At 30.1% G+C, this 21,336-nt stretch overlaps 2 protein-coding genes across 2 annotated transcripts; one reads left to right on the forward strand and one right to left on the reverse strand.

Annotated features, from left to right (window-relative positions):
- Positions 1 to 542: 542 nt before the first annotated feature.
- LOC122602574 (F-box protein At5g03100-like) lies at positions 543 to 1,305 on the forward strand. The gene is made up of 2 exons (XM_043775207.1): positions 543 to 1,091; positions 1,174 to 1,305. Exons 1-2 carry the CDS (start codon positions 543 to 545, stop codon positions 1,303 to 1,305), a joined length of 681 nt encoding a protein of 226 aa, XP_043631142.1.
- A 1,872-nt stretch (positions 1,306 to 3,177) lies between these two features.
- LOC122602679 (protein FAR1-RELATED SEQUENCE 5-like) lies at positions 3,178 to 6,737 on the reverse strand. The gene is made up of 5 exons (XM_043775299.1): positions 6,539 to 6,737; positions 5,102 to 5,918; positions 4,447 to 4,705; positions 3,754 to 4,353; positions 3,178 to 3,672 (listed from the first exon to the last, which is right to left on the reverse strand). Exons 1-5 carry the CDS (start codon positions 6,735 to 6,737, stop codon positions 3,178 to 3,180), a joined length of 2,370 nt encoding a protein of 789 aa, XP_043631234.1.
- Positions 6,738 to 21,336: the final 14,599 nt, after the last annotated feature.

A 21,336-nucleotide genomic window follows, 5' to 3' on the forward strand; every position in this document is an offset into this window, starting at 1 on the left:
TTTTTATAATTAAAGATTATTTTAGTATTTTTGATATATTTTATTTTTTAGGAAAACTACAAAAATGATACAATCCAAAAAGATAAAGAAAATATAAAAAATGAAATTACACACACACACACATATACGCACATATCTAAATTTATTTTAAGAAATTTGATTTTTATGAAGTGTTAGATCGGTTAAGTTGCTTAGCTGATTCTTTAATTACTGATCAAATTCTATCTCGTTTGGATAAAACTAAATTCTCAATTCGAACAGGTACTCTTTCTAAAAGATGGGAACACCTTTGGAAATCTGTTCCTTGTCTTTTTCTTGATGATTTTGCATTTTATACTTCTCCTATTCATGGTTTTGATGTTTTTGAAGTTTGTGATAAACCGTTTTTAAGTTTTTATGTTGCTATTGATAAAACCCTAAATCAATATGAGTTGGGAATTATAAATAAGTTTGAATTAGATGCTAATTTTGATAATCGATTTGTCTCTAATATCAATAGTTGGATAGAGTTTGTTGTTAGTAAAAATGTTAAAGAATTCAAAATGTATCTGAGATATGTGGAAGATGAAGATCAGTTCTCAATCGCTGTTCAATCATTTTATTTGAATTCACATTTCACAAATATTGAATTAGGTTTCTGTCTTCTTCATCCAACTGTTTCTATAAGATGGAGCAACCTTAGGCATTTAACTATTGAAAATTCAGAATTAGATGAAAATTTGATTGCTAATATTATGTTTGGAAGCCCTTTGTTAAACAGTTTGACGTTACGTTCTTGTATTGGTAAATTGCTTGATATTAGCTGCACTAGTGTTAAGAAATTGGTTTTAGATGGCTATATTGTTGAAGACGATCGATCGTATCTTACTATCAATGCTCCTTTTATATCATCATTAAAAATAATTGGTAGTTTGTGGATCTCAAATATATTGTTACAAGATGTATCTTGTATACTCGAAGCGGAATTAGGTTATGTTTTGCCACGTTTTTTTCCGATGGCTCGCAAGCATGATGAAGAAGAGTTGCTTAAAATGCTTCTAATAAAACTACAACATGTGAAACATGTCAGAATAGGTGTTTCTTGTTATGCGGTACGTGTTTGTATCTGTTTTCTTTGTTATATGTATTTTTAGAAATCAAATTTGATTTGTTTAAAATGACCAAAATCTGCAGGCTCTGTCTCGTTTGGAAGTCAAAGGATTTGTTTTACCATCAAATTTGATTGGTGTAGATGTTTCTTCACCTAATTACATTCATAATGAATTATCTGATAACGAGTTAGTTGAACATATAGATTTTCACTGAATCAGGAGGAAGAGCTTTATGAATATTTTTTATAACTGTTGTTTTATTTAAAGATAAATTTTTGCTCATGTTAATATTTTTTCTTATGTTACATCTTTCAATGAAGCATGTGTTGTTAACAATGAATATCATATTTGATTTTAAACATGTTATGTTAGAAATGTATACAAAATGATATTTGTTTTTAATCGTAAGGTATAGAAAATCATATATGATTTTAAACATACTGTGTGAAAAATATACACAGAATCATATTTGATTTTTAGAATAAAGTTTTTAATGAAATATACAAGTGGAGTCAATAAGTAGAAACATATAGAAAATCATATTTGATTTTATGCGTACTCTGTGAAAAAGATATAAAAATCATATTTGATTTTGAGAATAAACTATTCAATGAAATATACAAACGAGGTCCATATGTTGAAACATATACAAAATTATATTTGATTTTATGCGTCTTTTGTGAAAAGGTATAAAAATCATATTGATTTTACGCATACTGTGTGAAAAAGGTATGAAGAACATGTTTGATTTTGAGAATAATATTAAAAAATAAATAAATTTAAAAGATAGATTTTCTAAATCTATTTAAAGATAGATTGTTACTCATCTTAATACTTTGTCTTATATAGAATCTTTCAATGAAGCATGTGTAAGAAAGGTATACAAAATCATATTTGATTTTAAGCGTATTGTGTAAGTAAGGTATAGAAAATCATATATGATTTTAAGCATACTGTGTGAAAAACATATAATTGGATTTTACTCATACTGTGTGAAAAAAGCAAACAAAATCATATTTGATGTTGAGAATAATATTAGAAAAAAAGGAACATTTAAAAGAATTCGATATGAAAAACATTTTATATATCATATTTGAATTTATCAAAAAAGAAAAAAAAATTAATCATAATTGGATTTTATTTAAAGATAGATTGTTACTCATCTTAATATTTTGTCTTATGTAGAATCTTTCAATGAAGCATGTGTGAGTAAGGTATACAAAATCATATTTGATTTTAAGCGTATTGTGTGAGTAAGGTATAGAAAATCATATATGATTTTAAGCATACTGTAAGAAAAATACACAGAATCATATTGGATTTTACGCATACTGTGTGAAAAAGGCATAGAAAATCATATTTGATTTTGAGAATAATATTAGAAAAAAAGAAACATTTAAAAAAAGTCCATATGAAGAAACATTCTCTAAATCATATTTGAATTTATCAAAGAAGAAAACAAAATTAATCATAATTGGATTTTATTTAAAGATAGATTGTTACTCATCTTACTATTTTGTCTTATGTAGATTCTTTCAATGAAGCATGTGTTGTTAACAATGAATATAATATTTGATTTTAAGCAGTGTAATAAAGGTATACAAAATCATATTTGATTTTAAGCGTTTTGTGTGAGTAAGTTATAGAAATTCATATATGATTTTAAGCATACTGTCTGAAAAATACACAGAATCATATTTGATTTTACGCATAGTGTGCGAAAAACGCATTCAAAATCATATTTGATTTTGAGAATAATATTAGAAAAAAAGAAACATTTAAAAGAAGTCCATATGAAAAAACATTCTCTAAATCATATTTGAATTTATCAAAGAAGAAATCAAAATTAATCATATTTCAGAACCAAATTTTAATACACAATCTCTAGACAATTGATCAACCAATTAAAACTATAATCCATGAATACAATATTTGTCATAAAGAAATAAAATACTTGTCTAATTGTTTGAAGCTCCTTCAGTATTCACTTTTTCATTGAATTTTTGTTTCTTTTTTCCACATGTCCTGCTGTTGTGATTCGTATCTCCGCATGTAGTACACTTTCTCTTTCTTTTATTGTTTTCTTTTAGTCCTTTCTCCTTACCGCCATTATACGGTTAACAGTTCCACATCCCTTATACACTCCAACTGGAGGGTTTTTTATTTCGTTTGAATCTGGTTTTTCAACACCCATCATTCTTGATATCACTTCATTTTTTTTCTTTGGTGGTTGGTTTGCCATATCAGCCTCAACTTCTGACTTCAACGATTTGACTCTTTCCAGAAACTCTTTAAGTTTTTCATCATCGTTCACAACAAGATGTAAGCAGTCCTCAAAAACTGAACTTGCTTCAGCAACCATCTTTTGAGTACCAACATTTCCATTGTCAAATCTGTTTCTACTTGATCTCAAATCAGGTGGTATGATGCCTTTTGTCCACCGCCTCATAATGTATTGTGCATGTATTTCATCTATATTATTGTTCTTCAAAACACTAAAACAATGTCGGCAAAGGAGACCTAAACGGAGATACTGTCTACAGGTACACACAACAGAACCATCCTCAAGGTTATGCAATACCTTCATTGACATAAAATTATTTCAGTTTTGAATCAAATTTGATTTAAATATAACATTTATTTAATAAAATAATAGCTTTACCTTATACTGAATCACATTTTGTCCAGTCTCTTTCACTTTCCTCTTTAACATCTTATTAATGATATAAATTTGACACTCTTCTTCAACAGTCATTTGGGCAACTAAACAATCATATAGACCAGCTTCTATTTCCTTCTGTATCATCTCAAAAATTGTTTTTGTGTACAGTTTTGAAGCATGCATTTCTATTTTGAGTTTTGTGTTCAATATTGGAGTCTTCTTTATTGTTTCAGCATCTAACTTTTCTTGTTTTGACCTTTGTTTCATCATTGCTGATTCAAATCCACTCATGAAACTCACCAGATTTGACGCTGATCTTGTGAAATGAGAAAAAAAAGCATTCTCGCTTTCTGACCTTGATGTTGTTCTCATCAGGCCACACATTAGAGTGTCAATGAAGTAAGCTGGTATCCACTTTGATCTGATTTGAAACATATACTTGAACCAATTGTCATTTTGTAATGAAAAATCAATCATCAACTTCTCCCATTTTTCCTCGAAAGTTTTTGGTTCCATGTGAATATTCCAAACTATACTGTCAAACCTGCTCTTGAAGTCTCTCTCAGTTTCATCTTCTATACTTGGAGTTGCCTCTCTTATCTGTATATAATCAAAATTGATTATTCACTGAAAAAATCATAATTGAGAAAAACAGTATATGTGCCACCTTTTTTGATTGATAACAGACGTCACCTTTGTTGGCAGTTTTTGTGTTATGTGCCACATGCACAGCCTATGCTTTGCAGTCTTAAATATATTTTTTATTCCAATCTCCATGGCTTTGTCTTGATCTGTTACCACCATTGTTGGCTCTTTCTTGAAGTTATCCATGAAACATTTTAGGAGCCATGTGTATGTTTCTTGCTTCTCATCTCTTATCAACCCAACAGCAAAGGTTACACATTTGTTATGGTTGTCTATTCCCGTGAAAGGGACAAACATCATGTTGTACCTGTCATCAAAAACCATATTCATGTACAATCAATTTTAATTCGTAATCTGTTATTGTTTAATTTTATGTTCATAATCATATTTGATTATGTATAGAGATTATACAGAATTCTGTTTTTGTATGTGTATGTGCAAAATCATATTTGATTTTAAAAACAAATATTTAAAATCATAAATGATTTTACTCATACATTTGGGAAACCATTTAAAATCATAAATGATTTTACATATATGGTGTAAAAAACCTATACAAAATGATATATCATTTTATACATATAGACAATAAAGTGATTTTAAGCATACACTATGAAAAATTTATATATGATTGATGTATAAATTCGCGACAAGGCAAACGAGTTCTATGTAAATAAACCTATTTAAAAATTAAAAAATATACCTGTTTGTCCGATACGTTGCATCAAAGGACATTATGTCACTGAATTCTTCATAGTTACGCCTTGCTACATTATCGGCCCAAAAGAGTGAGTGCAATTCAGATTTGTCAACCTTATACTCAAATGCAAAACCAGGGATATGTTCTCTCATTTCCATCATTTTGTTAACTAAAATTTGAGCATCACTTTCATTGATGTACACATTTAGGTCCCTCTTCCAGTTTCTGAAATCATCAACTGTCCCGTTTACATTTAACGAGCTTCCCTTCAAGTTACTGTACAGTTGATGAGCTTTTGTTGGTCCAACGTTTGAGATGGAGGCATTGTAGACAAATAGCTGCTCTGCATATTTTAGTTGTCTATCTGTTTTGCATAGATGTCTATACTCTCGCGGAACCAATTCATGATTATGAATTGCATGGAAATCAGCTATTATGTATGTTTCGTTCAAGTAATCCAAGTCAAATCTCACTCTAGCTTTACATCCAGTGGATTCCATGCTGCTTTTTCTAACTTGTTTTTCATTTCTTTCTAAACTATCTATGTTAACCTTCTTTCTTTCTCCAGCTCTGTGACAAAGATAGTACTTTTGTCTTACTATTCCCGACAAATTAGTTTTCTGGCTCCCTTTTCTGATTTCAAAACCAGAATAATAAGCATACTCGTGGTACATCTTACGACATCTTTCAAGTGATCCATAGTTTCTTCCTATCACTGGTTGTCTTTTGTAATCAACTATTGGGACAAAAAACTGCGATCCGTCCGGCGTTTGGAATGTTTGAGTAACATTTGTTTTAGGTGTTTCTTTCAGCACGGGAACTGTATTAGAATATACAGGTCAGAAATAAGTGCATTCAATGCAAAATCATATTTGATTTTACACTGATAGTCTTAGATAGAAAATTATACCTTAAAACCTAAAACTTGAACAAAATCATATATGATTTTGTGTAAAATCATTTTTGATTTTCAATAGCTTATTTTGTATATGTTTTTCACAATCTACGTCTAAAATCAACTATGATTACAGGAATAACATCACACGTAAGTAAAACGTCAATACAAAATCATATTTGATTGAACTAATAAAAGTTACAAAATAAAAATCTATAGAAAGTACATACAAGATCATATATGATTTTACAGATACAGATAATTAATCAAATATGATTCTGAACAAATTTTTTTATCTATAACAGATAATTTACAAAATCATATTTGATTCAATACACGAAATTACACAAAGATAAACAATTATACTGCACAAAATCAATTTTGATCCTAAACTTAAAACTACCAAACACATGTGCTTTGAAACATGAATAATCATATTTGATTCTACTACATACTTTTAGTTAAAATCTTCATAAATAATCCTAATAAATTTTAAAAAAATTCATGATAAAATTTAAATAAAGAAGAAAATAGATTAAAATTACCGGAAAATATATTTGAAATATCTGCATAATTTTCTACTTCCGAAATTATTTCTCTTTCATCAACTGAATTGGATGTTGATGTTGACGGAGCTTTGGCCGGAAATCTAGTTGGATTGATTGAATCCACCGAATTCGATGAAGATGATGACGGAGCTTTCGCCGGAGATCGAGTTACAATATTAGGATCGATCGATTCCATTGAATTCGCTAAATATGTTTCCGTTGTTGTTGCCGGAGATTTCGGAGGAAATATTGATTGATTTTTTGTTATTTTGATCGGAGAATTTTGGAAAGGAGGAAGTGTTTTTCATGAAGCAACTGAGTTTTATTTTTTTTTGGGAGAAAGAAGAAAATTATAATTTGTCAAATTACCTTTCTACCCCTCCGTGTTGTTTTTTTTTTTAATAACAGACGTTGATCACGTTTGATCCAAGGGCTGAGATGCAGGCCTTTGGTTTCACCACTTTTTGTAGTTTCACATGAGTACATCTCTCTATATATATAGATATTAGTTATACTGTAAAAGATAAAGATATACAGATAGCTATGCTATTATGTTACGGTATATAGGAGTTATGTATTAGGAGTATATACAGAACTACATATTTATATATAATTCATTAAAAGTTGTTTATATCACAAATAGTCCCTATGATTTGGTAAAAGGACAATTATACCCTCACGTGACATGCACATGAGGGATTTAACGGCCAAATTTAACAGAAGTTAGTGTCAGGGGCTTCTGGCAATGAAAATGAAAAAGGTAGGGACCAGTTGCAACGAAAAAAAGCACAGGAGGCAAAATACGAATATGACAAACGACATGGACCATTTGTGACATTTTCTCTAGATTTTGAGAAAAAATATATAAGTATATTTTAAAACGCAAATTAAAATAATTCACTCAAAAATGATAAAATGACATCTTAAGTTAGTGATTAAACATTAATATATAAAAGATTTTTTTTTGAAAAGTGTGGATCATTTGCTCGCAACAGAGGATCTAGTTTACGTTGTCTTAACCAGATCCGTGCTAAAGACCCTCTCACCCTCAATACCTAGTATGAGGAGAAACTCCCAACTAAACATTAATATATAGAAGATTTTTATGTAAGTGAGTTTTAGATCTTATTTTTTTTATATAGCATTTGATATTGGGTAAAATAAACAGTTAGATTTTATGGATACTTTAAAAGGTTTTTGGTAAGGACCTAACTACATTACATGTTTTAATGTAAGAGAATACCATGCTAAGGTTATCTCCAATGCTAAGGACGCCCTTAGGCGTCTTTGAGCTGCCACATCATATCATTACAAATTTATATATATATATATATATATATATATATATAAATCCTTCAAATCTTATAATTTTATCTCTAACCATACAAACATATATCCTAACATATCTTTTTATTTTCAACTAAAAACAAAATTATATTAGGTAAGAACAAGTAAGGGCATGCCCTTAGATAAGGGCATCCTGTAAAATATCTTTAGTTTTGGACAAACTTTAACGACAAAGGATATCCAATGACACCCTAAGACACCCCATTGGAGATTATCTAATGTTAAAAAAAGAAGAAAAAAAAAAGAAGAAAAGAAAAAGAATACCATGCTATGTAAAAACAAGTCTAGTTTTTTTTTGTAATTGTTAAATTAATGAAAAAAGTGTATAGTGGTATTATTGTTATCTATATCTCTAATACACAGTAGTTATCTTGATTTTTTAAATTCATCCACATCAACTTAAAGTTATCTCTAAAATTGCCACATAGGATTCTCCATATTTTTTTTCCACATATTTTCATTAAATAAAAAAATGTTACAAATATGTTAAATATGGCAAATATTTATATAGAAAAAACATATATATAAAATATATAATTATACCAATCAAATGAATATTGAAAATCACGAATAACATTTCATGGTATTTTTTTACTTTTTTTTAAATAACCTTTCATAATTAAATTATAATTTATAACCCATGATATTTTATTACTTTTTTTATTTTATTTTATTTTACTATATATCTCATGGGTATACCCAGGTTCCACAAGTCCACCTCAAATTATATATTTTATAACCTATCCATATATTTTGTTTTACTGTTTTGTTTTCGTTGTTACATATATTATTTATTTATGATAATCATGAATTAAGTTAATATACATTTGGTTTTGAATTTATATCTTTTTTTTTTTCAAAAATTTATTACTACTGTAAATAGTTTTAGTTATTTTTTATTATATATTTACATATTGCATTGTGTTAATAATCGATCAATATCAAATAACAATTGTTATTCGTTTCGTTTTCTTACTTTTATTGACTCCAAAATTTTTGTTGGCTATCATTTTCACAAAAAATAGACGGTTTAAGTTTTTCTTTTTTCATTAAATTTTATCTATTTATTTACTTTTTTAATTTAATAAAAAAAACATAATGCATTAAACAACCACTCGAATGGTTAATTTAATGTATTAGTCTATGATATAATAAAATCATTATTTTGCCATTCAACAAAAAAAATTATTACCCATAAAATGTACGGATTTATTAATATATATGTATATTTGTGATTAATTTTATAAATTTAATTTTAAGAATAATTTATTCAACCCATTTTCACAATAAAAACCTGATATAATATATATGGATCTTGAAAATATTAATATAAAAGTGATAATAAAATATGGGTAGCTTTGTTTTAAGGTTTTGCAATTTTTTTTTATCTTAGTTACATTAAAGTTTTTAATTGTAAGCTTATTTTTAATTTTCACAAAAATAACATTAAAATTTGTGTTAATATATACTACTACAACAACAATAATAATAATAGATACATATCAATTAATATCTCTTAACATCTTTTACTCTTATAATAATAATATTTTATTATATAATAGATTTGATAGATTACCATTGTTATTAGTTATACCAACTCAATGGGAAAAAAATTCATATAATAATCATAAAAGAGAATTAATCTTATACTAAAATACCTCATGCTTATAATGTGTACTAGCACTAATAACCATACGATGCATGTTAGTTATATAGATTTAATCATAAAGAAATTCGAATATGCCTTATACATTATTCGTGAGTATGAACTAAATGTGGTTAAAGTAAACCGATAATCGAAACTAAAGTTATAATAAACAATATTGATAATTATAATATATTTTTAGTTAAAGTTTTGGATTTACATCAAACTTTTACAATCACATCAAAATCGTAACTTGTAAAAATAGTGGATGACGACAAATAATCTTGTAATTTCGGATCATAAATTCAAAATTTTGAAGTTTTCATGTTAATAACTTATTATAAATAATATAATTGATAGGGCATGAAGAAACAAGAAAGAAAAAGATACAGTTTTATTAATGAGAAAATAATCATTCTAATAAGGTAATAATATGTTTTGTCTTAATAAGTCAAGAGTTAGAATTTAATTCTAAGTCGTTTAATTCTAAATCTAATAAGGAAATCGAATCTATATATACAATTAATATAAACTAGATTATTGTCTCGCATAATACGCGATTAAACATATAAAACTTATATAATATTACTGCATTATAAAAAAAAACATACGTTAACACTCATATACTACATGTTGTAAAAAAAAATTATATTATGATAACGACAACTTTTTTGTTAATTATGTAAGTCACCATAAATTTTACTTTATTATAACATAAAATGGTTTAAAATATCATCAACCTTTACAAAGTCTTACTACTATTCACTTTCATAGTATTCTTAATTTTTAAGCTCATTCCATTTTCAACCTCATGTGCTTAGTTTGAATACAATAGTAAAAACTAAACGAAAGCGTACCACCTCAATCGCTTTCATAGTAATCATCGAGTTGATTAGACTAAAACTTGCAATAGTGTGACCCAAATCAATATGTTAGATACTCATTCAAACTTCAATGTTATAAAAATTAAATATAAAATCAATTAGCACAATTGATAAAAATATAATAAAATATTAAACACAATGTTTCTATGAATGTTTTAAAATTTGAAACATTTTATGTTGTTTACAAGAATATCAAACAACCATAATTTAAAATTACATATCTAATAATTTATCTTACTTTAAAAATATCATAAACAATCCATGTATTTAATATTATGCTTTTTAAATTTTCATATAATAATAAATATTACTACATACTTAATTTAAATATAGTTAACACTTTGTAGCTTCTAATGATTATTAATAAGTAGATTATTAAAATAAGTGTTCACAAAAAAAATTTCTAAAACTTTTAAATGTTTCAATTGATGATGTTAATTTATCCATATAATAATTCATATTCACATTTTAAAGAATACAAAACTATATAACTCAGTATATCACCAATATATCAAAATAATTTGTCAACTTCTATATTAAAACAAACTTTCACATATACTTATTATTTAATATTTAATAAATATGAACCAGGGTTGACTATTTATATAGTCATTCCGTACATACTGTATCTTTTTTACAAAACATCAATGGTATAATATATATAATCATTCCGTACATCGTTTGAGTATCAAAAATAGTAATAAATACACGTAATACGTCACATGTCGATTTATAAAAGCCTTAATCATATTTTAGTTTATTGGTATATATATTGCATTAGCCACAAATATTCCTAATGCAATAGGAATTTTTTATATCAACAAAACATAAATTCAATTAGATTTGGTATACAACATAAAACCATGTTTTACTATAAATCTAATTTTTTTAAGTCGGTTAACATCTATCTATAATTCTATGATATATTTATATGAATATAAAGTTTAATTATGTAAAGTAAAAGGACTACTATTGTGCTTACTTAATAATAAATTTGGTAATGTCATCATTTTGATCCAATGGTTATAACTAAAAGTTTGAAATCGGTTCTTGCTTTTCCATAAAAAAAATTAGGACTTTGTTATTATATATATATATATGGGAAAGAGATCAAATAAAAAGGTATCTTAAGGAGAGAAGGGAAAGAAGGTCTTATGAACCAATCAGAACGTGACATGTGGATTAAAAAAAAACGCGGTGACATTTTTGTAAATAAATCAAACTTTTGTCAGCCTGGTTCTGGATCAGCCTGGGTTTGGGTCAGCTTGGGTTATGATCAGCTTGGTCAGCTTGGTTGGTCAGCTTGGGCTCTGATCAGCTTAGGTTCTGATCAGCTTGGTTAGTCAGCTTGGTCAGCTTGGTTGGGTCAGATTGGTCAGCCTGGGTTATGGGTCAGCTTGGTCAGCCTGGAATCTGGGTCAGCTTGGGATCTACATTTGTGTAGATTATGTGTAGTTTTGTGTCAAGCTGACCCAACCCAAGCTAACCAAGCTGACCCAACCTGACCCAACCCAACCATAAGCTGATCCAAAACCCATTATCTACATTTGTGTAGATTAATCTACATTTGTGTAGATTGTGTCAAGCTGACCCAACCCAAGCTAACCAAGCTGACCCAACCCAACCCCAAGCTGACCCAACCTGACCCCAAGCTGACCCAAAGCCCATAATCTACATTTGTGTAGATTGTGTCAACCTGACCCAACCCAAGCTAACTAAGCTGACCCAACCTGACCCAGCCCCAAGCTAACCAAACCTGACCCAATCAGACCCTGACCCCAATCTGACCAAACTGATCATGCTAACCAACCAAGCTAATAAGAACCCAAGCTGACCCAACCCAGAACCCAAGCTGACCCAAAACTCATAATCTACATATCTACATTTGTGTAGATTATGTGTAAATTGTGTCAAGCTGACCCAACCTGAACAGACCCCAACCTGACACAACCTGACCTAGACCCAAGCTGATCGGAACCTAGACTAATCACTGCAGAAAAGTTTGATTTATTTACCAAAATGCCACAGCGCATTTTTTTAAATTTGACACATATCGCATTCTGATTGGTTCATAGGACCTTCTCTCCCTTCTCTCTTTAAGACACCTTCTTCTAGGATCTCTCCATATGAGGCTGTTAGGCACTTCAGTTGGGTAAAAAAAACCCCCACATACCTTTTTTTTAACCATAAAAATGATGGGGGGCCAAACATTTATTCAAAATATTAAAATATTGGTATTTGAGAGGTTTTTCACCCAAGTTGGGTGCATGATAGCCTTATACTCACTTATTATTCATTTTTCATAAAAAAATTATAACTTTCTTTATCTTAATAATTTAAATACCAATCAAATTATAATTAACATAATAACATTTTAATTTTTAGATTAATCACTTTTTGGAACTTTTAACTTTATAAAAGTTGAAACTTTTATTCATTATACATATTTTAATTAGATTACTCTAGTCGTGCGTTTCCGAAAATAACTGTAATAATATAAGATAGCTCACACTATACTTTTATATATCAAAATTTTATATAGAAGCAATATGTATTAAAAGAAATACGAACTTTATATGTAAAATGATACGTTTTTTTAGACTGACAACTTAGTTATTAATAAAATATATAAAAGTTATTAATAAAATATATAAAAAACAAAAACACTGAAGTAATATTTAATTCAATGAAAACTTAAAATACCCTAAAACTTATTAAAAGGATTTAAAGTTTTGCCAAACAACATTTTTATTTTTTAAAGGAATTAAATTGAAATCAAATTATAAAAAACCAAAGTTATAAGATGGTATCATGAATAAGGTATACCATATAGCTTTATACAATATGTTATGATATAATATAACGTATACTATTATTTTAATATGTAAATTATTTATTTATTTAAGTTTGCCAACTAAGCACTCCATGTAAGATTTAATAAAATAAATATAAACATTTAAATAATGCTTGTTTATCTAAAAATTAACAAATAAGCAAAAATCCTAATTGTAAGCTAGATAAAGGTGCCATCTTCGATTTTTTATATCCTCTCATAGTTATATAGAAAGACATCTTCGATTATTTAATGGATATGGAAACTAAATAAACAATAAATAAGTAAGTAACTGCTCAGTGCCGCCTTTCGCGGGTTTTGAGCCCCAATACCTCGACGGTGTATGGGGAAGGTTAAGATGTAGGCAGACCTTATCTCTACCTAAGTAGAGAGGCTGCTTCCAGTTTCTACCTAAATGGTAGAAAAGGCCCTCCAACCTTTGCATGGGATGAGGATCGAACCCATGATCTCTGTCTCCAGAGGCAAGGGTGTTTACCACTAATCCAACCATGTTGCTTAATTTAGTTTATCATAACTAAAAAAGACGATAGACTACGAATTAATTTAGTTTATTTTGGTAGATATAAAGGTTTTAAACTACTAGTACGGTACCCACGCAATGCGGCGGTGGTTGTGGCAGTAATGGTGTGGTGGTGGGGGCGACTGCTGGTGGTGGAGGCGGCGTCGAGTGGTGTAGATAATTGATGTAAAAGATTAATGAAGATATTTTGGATAAATGACCGATATTATAATTTAATCATTGATGGTATTTTGGATCATTCTTCCATAACTTTTAAAGAGAGAACTGTTTTATTTATTAAATAGTATAAAAGTATAGATTAAATGTATAAGTGAATTATGATTAAGAAATAAGGGTAATTTGGGTATAAAAAGTCCTGAATTTTCTAAAATATGAGAGGTTAATACGTTCTATAAGGGGTTAAGGGCAAGGATGTAGTCGGCTATTTATATCGGCAAAAAAGATCGGCTATCATTGGCTCTTTGGCAACCCTATAGCACATGCATCGACTAGTTTTGGCTATATATATCGGCATGTTTTGGTCGATCCTTGTGAACGTTGCGAGCGTGCCTTTGTGACCGTTTTTTTTTTGTTCTTGTGCCAAAATCATTTGTATCACCGGAAACCTAAAAAATTGATTTGGGGGTTGATATGCCTTATTTTATACCATTTTCCCGTGTATTAATTAGTTGTTTTTAAGTGGTTTTCGAGTCGTTTTCGTATACATCTAGTGCGTTTATCGTATTTGTTAGTGTTTCAGGATATTAACAGGTACTTGAGCATATTTTCTGGAGAAAACGACATTTTGAAATGAAATGAGGGCTAACGGAAGTTTTACAAAGCACGAGATTACAAGGCACGAGAATGAATTAGGAGGGCTCGGTTGGAAAAGACAAGTCTTATTATATCTCTATGAGATGAGTTATGACAAAAATGAGTTAAATAAAGATCAATTATGAAAAGAACGTAAATTCAAGCTGAAACGAAGAAGCATGCCATAGAGGTTAATGTATGTGTCACGTAAATCTTGAGTAAAAGACTCCGACCGAATACGTGGGCATCAAGCCTAAAAGGATAGGCAGTCAAACGGTAGGCTCGACCCAATATTAAAAGGAAAGGTTGGTTGGGCCAAAGAAACAAAAAAAAAAAAAAAAAAAAAAAAAGAAAAAAGCAGATCAAAATCTCATATACATAATTATTGTTTTGTTTGTGAAAGTCAGTGTCTAGGGGGAGAAAAGAAAAAGCACCTCAACATTAATGAGCAGCTCAATTTAATTAGGAGGGGCTGCTCCCTTTGTTGGCTTGGACCAGCGGCCAAAAAAACAAAAATCGAAGCAGCAGACGCATAAAAAAAGTCGAAGCAGCAGCTGCATATCATCAACTCGTTCGACTTCTTCACTTTGTTATTTTATAATTATTAATTGCAAGATTATATTGTCATACAATTTTTATTATGGATTTTATTTATTTGATAATTATTAGTGTTATTTATCTTGTTATGAGTGGTTAATCACTTTATCATCCATCTTGATGAAGTGAGATAATATGTAAGGATTGCACAATTTAATTGATTCAATGTTGATTTCATTTAACGTTATATCGAGATCTTAACGTCTTTCTTCCTTATAATTTATCTTGAATTGATTGGTGGTGTATGTGTGTCTTTAATGGTAATTATTGATTACATATATGTCATTTTGATTATTTGGGTACAAATAATTGGATCTATATAACGGGTACGGTAGATAATCGTTCAATGATAATATGAATTAATGTGTTAATGGTTGGGTACAATTGGTAGATATAATTGTTATCTTAATAACCAAAACCATTGTTTGATTAGAGAAGTTATAAAAGATGTCTTGGGGTACCGGTCTTTGTAATGAAACTAGTTTAAGCAAGAGAGTCAAACAATGTCATTAACTTGACGGGTACAGGGTTAGTGCTTTGTTTGAGTCTCGGTTATTTAATCACCTTAATTTGGATTAGAACTTCATTTATGTGCAATTTGAGCATGTTGTTGAGCGGATTCGAGATGGATGCCTTTTAAATTATTGTTTTCAATCACAAACTCTCTTTTTGATTAATCCCGAGGGATTACTAACTGATTTTACTAACTCTTTGCAACGTCACAACTCAGTCAGAAAACCCCTTCTTTTACTTGAACTACTTTATTTGAACAATTGCTTACTTTAGTCCTTGTGATCGACCTCAGATTTACCATAGTAACTATACTGCATACGAACGGGTTCACTGCCTGTAAGTGTGTTGTAGTCAGTCACTAGGTGATTCGTGTTTATAAATTTTAAGACTCGATTTCACACATCAGGAGTTTTCGATTTTGAGGCTAGATCTATGTTTTTCTTGGCTTCTATTGTCGAAATACATGCGGATAAAACTTGCCGATGTTCCTAACGTTATATTGCACCCTTTACGGTGAGATTGGAAACCCCTTTTTGGGGTTTCCGGTGGTTGTCGGCCAGAAACGTTCACTTTTTTAACTGCAAAAACTTTGTTTGGCTTGTGCAAGGGTGTAGTTGGCTATTTGACTACTTGTTCGGTTTTTCGGCGACCCCCTTTTTTGGGGTTTAATCCATTAGGGTTTTCTATTGCTTTGTTGGTTCGGTTTTCCGGCGAGCCCTTTCTTGGGTTTCCGGTGAACTACTAGTGTTGTTGCATGTTGTATTGGTATTCTGACGAGCCCTTTCTTGGGTTTTCCAGTTAACTATTGTTGCTGCTGCTTACAGCGACCGTGGTTTTCCGGCGAGCCATTTCTCGGGTTTGTGGTTAACTGCTGCTGCTGCTTACGACAACTAGTTTATCGTCGAGCCCTTTCTTTTGTTTTACGGTGAACTGATGCTACTGCTTATATGTATATTTATCTTTTTACATTGCCGTTAATTGGAAGTTTGTGATTAGCTTAGCACTGTTAACTTAGCGGTAGCGTTGCCGAATTTTTCCTTGGTAGCGTTGCCGGATTTTGTTCCATTAAAGTAATAGGTAGCCGGAAAAAGTTGTTTTAGCCGATGATGGTATCGTTGAACAGTTAGGGTGCCGGTGTTAAGTTAAATGGACGATGATGTTACAAATGTTCGTAAAAATGGGACTCGGATGATCCGAGACGTATTTTGGCGGGATAAACCTTCAGGTTAACAGCCATAGCGTCTTCGACTTCTGAAATTCTCGACCCCCAAATTCTGAGCCCAAGTTTCTATTTTATAGAAAAAAGATCACTTTTTATGTTTTCCGGCAACTTTGATTATTTTCCCGTTACCTTTTATATGTTTTCCGATATTAGTAAATTGGCAAGTTTTGGCTAGTTTTGTTTGCTACACCTTGCAATTTGGCAAGTTTTTGGCAACGACACGTGTCGGCTTGTCATTGATCGAAAACTTGCCAAACTTGCAAATTTGCCAAAATTTTGACACTACACCCTTGTTCCTTATAGATATGAAATCAAGTTATACTGAGATACCGACATTGCGACAATCTAAAATGAGAACAATTGAACAAATATTGTACTCGTATGATATTTTGATTCAGAGTTACTTTTATTAGGCTTAGAACCGGTTTGTGTAAAAGTAGACTTCAAAGTTCAAACTAATGACTAGTCATTTGAATATACTCGTAATTGATTTCTTTAACGGCTATGGATTTCGTCTCTTTGTAATAAAATGAGAAAATATAATATTTTGATAAGACTAGCTAGGAATATGTAATTGAGTAATGGTTGACCAAAAGTCGGACCATATACAACGAGTCTTGATATTATCCGGCATCGATTTGAATTTGAATTTTCAATTCCAAAGTTTGGCTATGACATAAAAATAATTACACCTCTTCTTTTTCCATAACTTCGATATTGAATTATATGTTACTTGATAGAAGAATTTCTACCATCCAGTTAAAATTAAAATGGTAATTGATGGCATAAGTTCATGTAGACAAATTTATCGATGCTTGGATTGACATCAGGCATGAGCAATAGTCAAAACCCAACCGAATCCCGCCCTGACTCGAAAACAAAAAGTGCAGCAAATTAAAACCTGAACATGGGCTGGGTTCGGTTGGGTCATTTTTGGTTAAAGTCCATTATGCTCGTCCCTAATTGAAGTTAATTAATAAATTGAAATTGGATCCCCACAAATTGTATCTAAAGCCAATGTTTTAAAAAAATAGTATTTTTATCATATCAGTTTGCAAAAAAACTCTGGTATTACCGGTATTATCGGTATTACCGGAAATACCGGCCGATACGACAATTATAATTTATATAATTTATTTTTTAAAAAACTCCTACAAAACTTGTTACAATTTAACGTAAATAATTAAATTACAATTATAAGTCACTCAAAATTAATACCAAATATGTATTTCATAATAAAATATAAGTTTTAAAGTTCACAAATAATAAATAAAAACATTAAAGTATTATAAAAAAAAATTTAAATAGAAATAATTAAAATACCGTAAATACCGGTACGGTAATACCAGAAAATACCGAAAATATCGCTAATACCGGTCGCTATTGAATAGTGAAAAAACAAAAAAAATACCGGGCTTAAAATACCGCAATACTCTCCGATACCGGCAATACCGGACGGTATTTAACCGTATTTAAAACATGGTCTAAAGCTGACTTTGACCCAAGAAAACTTAAATGCACAAAAATACAAGCAAGGAAACCTACCAAATAGGGACTTGAGTAAAGACCGGGACAGGCTTACATTGACCATAAAAATTGTTCATTGATGTTGAAAAGCGAATGTTCATTGACCATAAAAATTGACAATATGCATCCATAAATTTATAATTAAAAATATCAGATTTATCTTATACTTTCAAGTCACAATATCCAGAAATCATAATCAGTTTAGCAAAATACATGATGAAAATACAAAATTCTTTTCGTATAAATTAAGTCAATAAATACAATTGTAGGGAAAACATAAGAAACCACAAGTTAAAATTAGTCGCTGGTATCCCGATCATGATTTTGGTAACCCGACCAGATTATTAATGACATGGGAGCCGCATTTTACTCTATCATACATACCATTATAGACTGGGATACAAGAGGTGTAACATTAAGCCTATTAAAATAACAAAAATCATGAAGCACAAGGTTGTATTAATATTCTTGTATGATAATACTAAATAATTTACCAACATAATCGTGCCACGTATCATTTGATGAGTTAGTGCTTAATTAGTTGATGACTTGATGACATATATGTTTCGTATGCATGTATGACAAGCAATAACCTCTCATGTGTTAAGCCTGAGAATGCATATATAAATCGGTCAATCTTTTCGAAAATAAAAGTTTTTGTCCCTTTTTAAAAAAACCAATCCATTAAGGGACAATCATTTAAATTTTTATTTATTGTAGTATTATAGCAAATAAAACCAATTAATTAACCTTAAAATAGGAATAAGGATTACCTTATAATGTAAATGAATAAAGTAAAGAACTTTAAAGGATTTGAAGTAAATTCCTCTATAATCGCACACTAGACACCTCTTATATCGTATGTTAGTACCTTGATCACGAACCGAACAACCCTTTGTTACTACCCCTTAAATTCGAACCAACCAAAAACCCGAAACCCTTTGTTGTTTGGTGTTTCGGCCGAAGCCAAGAAGAGGGGGAAGAGAGGAGAGAATAATGTGTGAATAGAGTGCTTAAACCCTTAGGTCGCGTTTGGTTCGTAGATTCTGATGGAATTTGATGGAATTGGAATTAAATTTCATTCTTTAGTGCGTTTGGTTGCTCAATGATGAAGGAATATCATTCCGTTGGAATGTCAACATTCCCTCATTTGATGGAATCTCCATTCCATGAGGATGGGGGAAGGAATCTCATTTCGTCTCTCCCTTAAATCTTCAAAAAATGAAAAACATTCCATCAAATTCCATTCCATGAGATTCCAATTCCTTCAATAGATTACATTCCATCCAAAAACATTCCGTGAACCAAACGCGCCCTTAGATTTAAGCCTCTATTTATAAGAAGATATTAGGGCATAATTACTTGGTGATCAAGTCAAATTAAGGCCTCTAAAGAGCCTTCAAAAACCGGCCCCCCTTAAGTCCAATTAGAGTCCAACCCTAATTAACTTATTTCACAATTAAACCTCCTTCTAATTAATTCAAATACAATTAACCCTTTAATTTATTTAAATTAATCATTTAGTGATCAAACTAATTAATATACTACTTTAATATATTAATTAATAATATAGAGTTACCGTGTCATTTTGTGTGACCCCGTAGGCTTAAATCATTTCTGGACATACGTTCATTTTACGTGATCATATACTAACACATTCAGCTGATACATACTCGCAAAAAATGGTTTATTTTTTCTTTTTTCTTTTTTATCCAAGTTCACAATATATTCATAAAAAATCACTCATGGTACAACATAATAAATAAAAAGGTTTTTTTTTTCTTTTTTCCTAAAATTACACTTTTAGGTTAATTAACTAGTAATGAGTATAGGAATAATGTGGAGGTCAAAGACGCAATGGAAATTTAACAAACCTAACAACATTAAACTTTATTTTATTTAGTCAACAATGCGACGGGAGTGGAAACGTTCAAAAACGTCTCAATCAACGTCCATCATATTTCTCAACCTTGTATCTTATACTCGGACTTTTCTTCTTACAATACATATACGAGTAATACATATATACATATAGGAAATATTTTAGAATTTCTATATAGGGTATGTTTGACACAACTAGCTGTTAGCTGGTGGTTAGAAGTTGGTAGCTGTAAGCTATACGTTAGATGTATTTTGATGTTAGCTGTTAGAAGTATTTTGATGTTTTTAGAGCTTTTAAAAGACACAGGCCATAAGCAGCTACCCTATCATTTATGTTTATATTAGATTGGATATATAAAAGGTCCATCAAGTATAGCATGAAGCGGAAAAAAAAAATATAGCATGAAGCGAAAGTAGTTGAAACATCCGAATGTCCCTTACACCAAAAGCTTCTAGCTAGTCTGAAACGCTGGCTTGAGTAGCATTTAAATATGTAGCTTTTTGTATGAATTAAAAGCTTGAAGCGAAATTTATCAAACACAAGTTTTTAATGGATAAGAGCTTTTTCTTAAATGTTTGAAGCTTAAAGCTTCTAAAAATTTGCTGCAAAACATACCCTAATTGAACTATTGCGGTATATATTTTCTTTATTGAAATACTAACTATTGTATTGAATAATTTTATGATCTTTAATAGGCAATAAAAAAAGTTTAGATCGGTGAAGAAAATTGATACCTTTAAACTAGTAATGGAATCGAACCCATTATTATTTTAAGGAAGAGTCAAATAAATACTGTCGGCTAAATGATGAGTGCCCCTTGGGTAGACTATATTTTCTTAATCGGGCGTGCGCGCTACTGAAGGGTGCACCCTTAAAGATCGAACTCATGACTTGTGCGAAAATCCCAAGCCCATTTGACTTTAGTTGCTATATATATAAAATCATCTGATATATTAATTAGCCATACATACATTTTGATGTAAATCGTGTGATAGTCAGCTTATCTCTTTAG

Source organism: Erigeron canadensis, chromosome 1 (genome assembly GCF_010389155.1).
Source record: "Erigeron canadensis isolate Cc75 chromosome 1, C_canadensis_v1, whole genome shotgun sequence".
NCBI lineage: Eukaryota > Viridiplantae > Streptophyta > Magnoliopsida > Asterales > Asteraceae > Erigeron > Erigeron canadensis.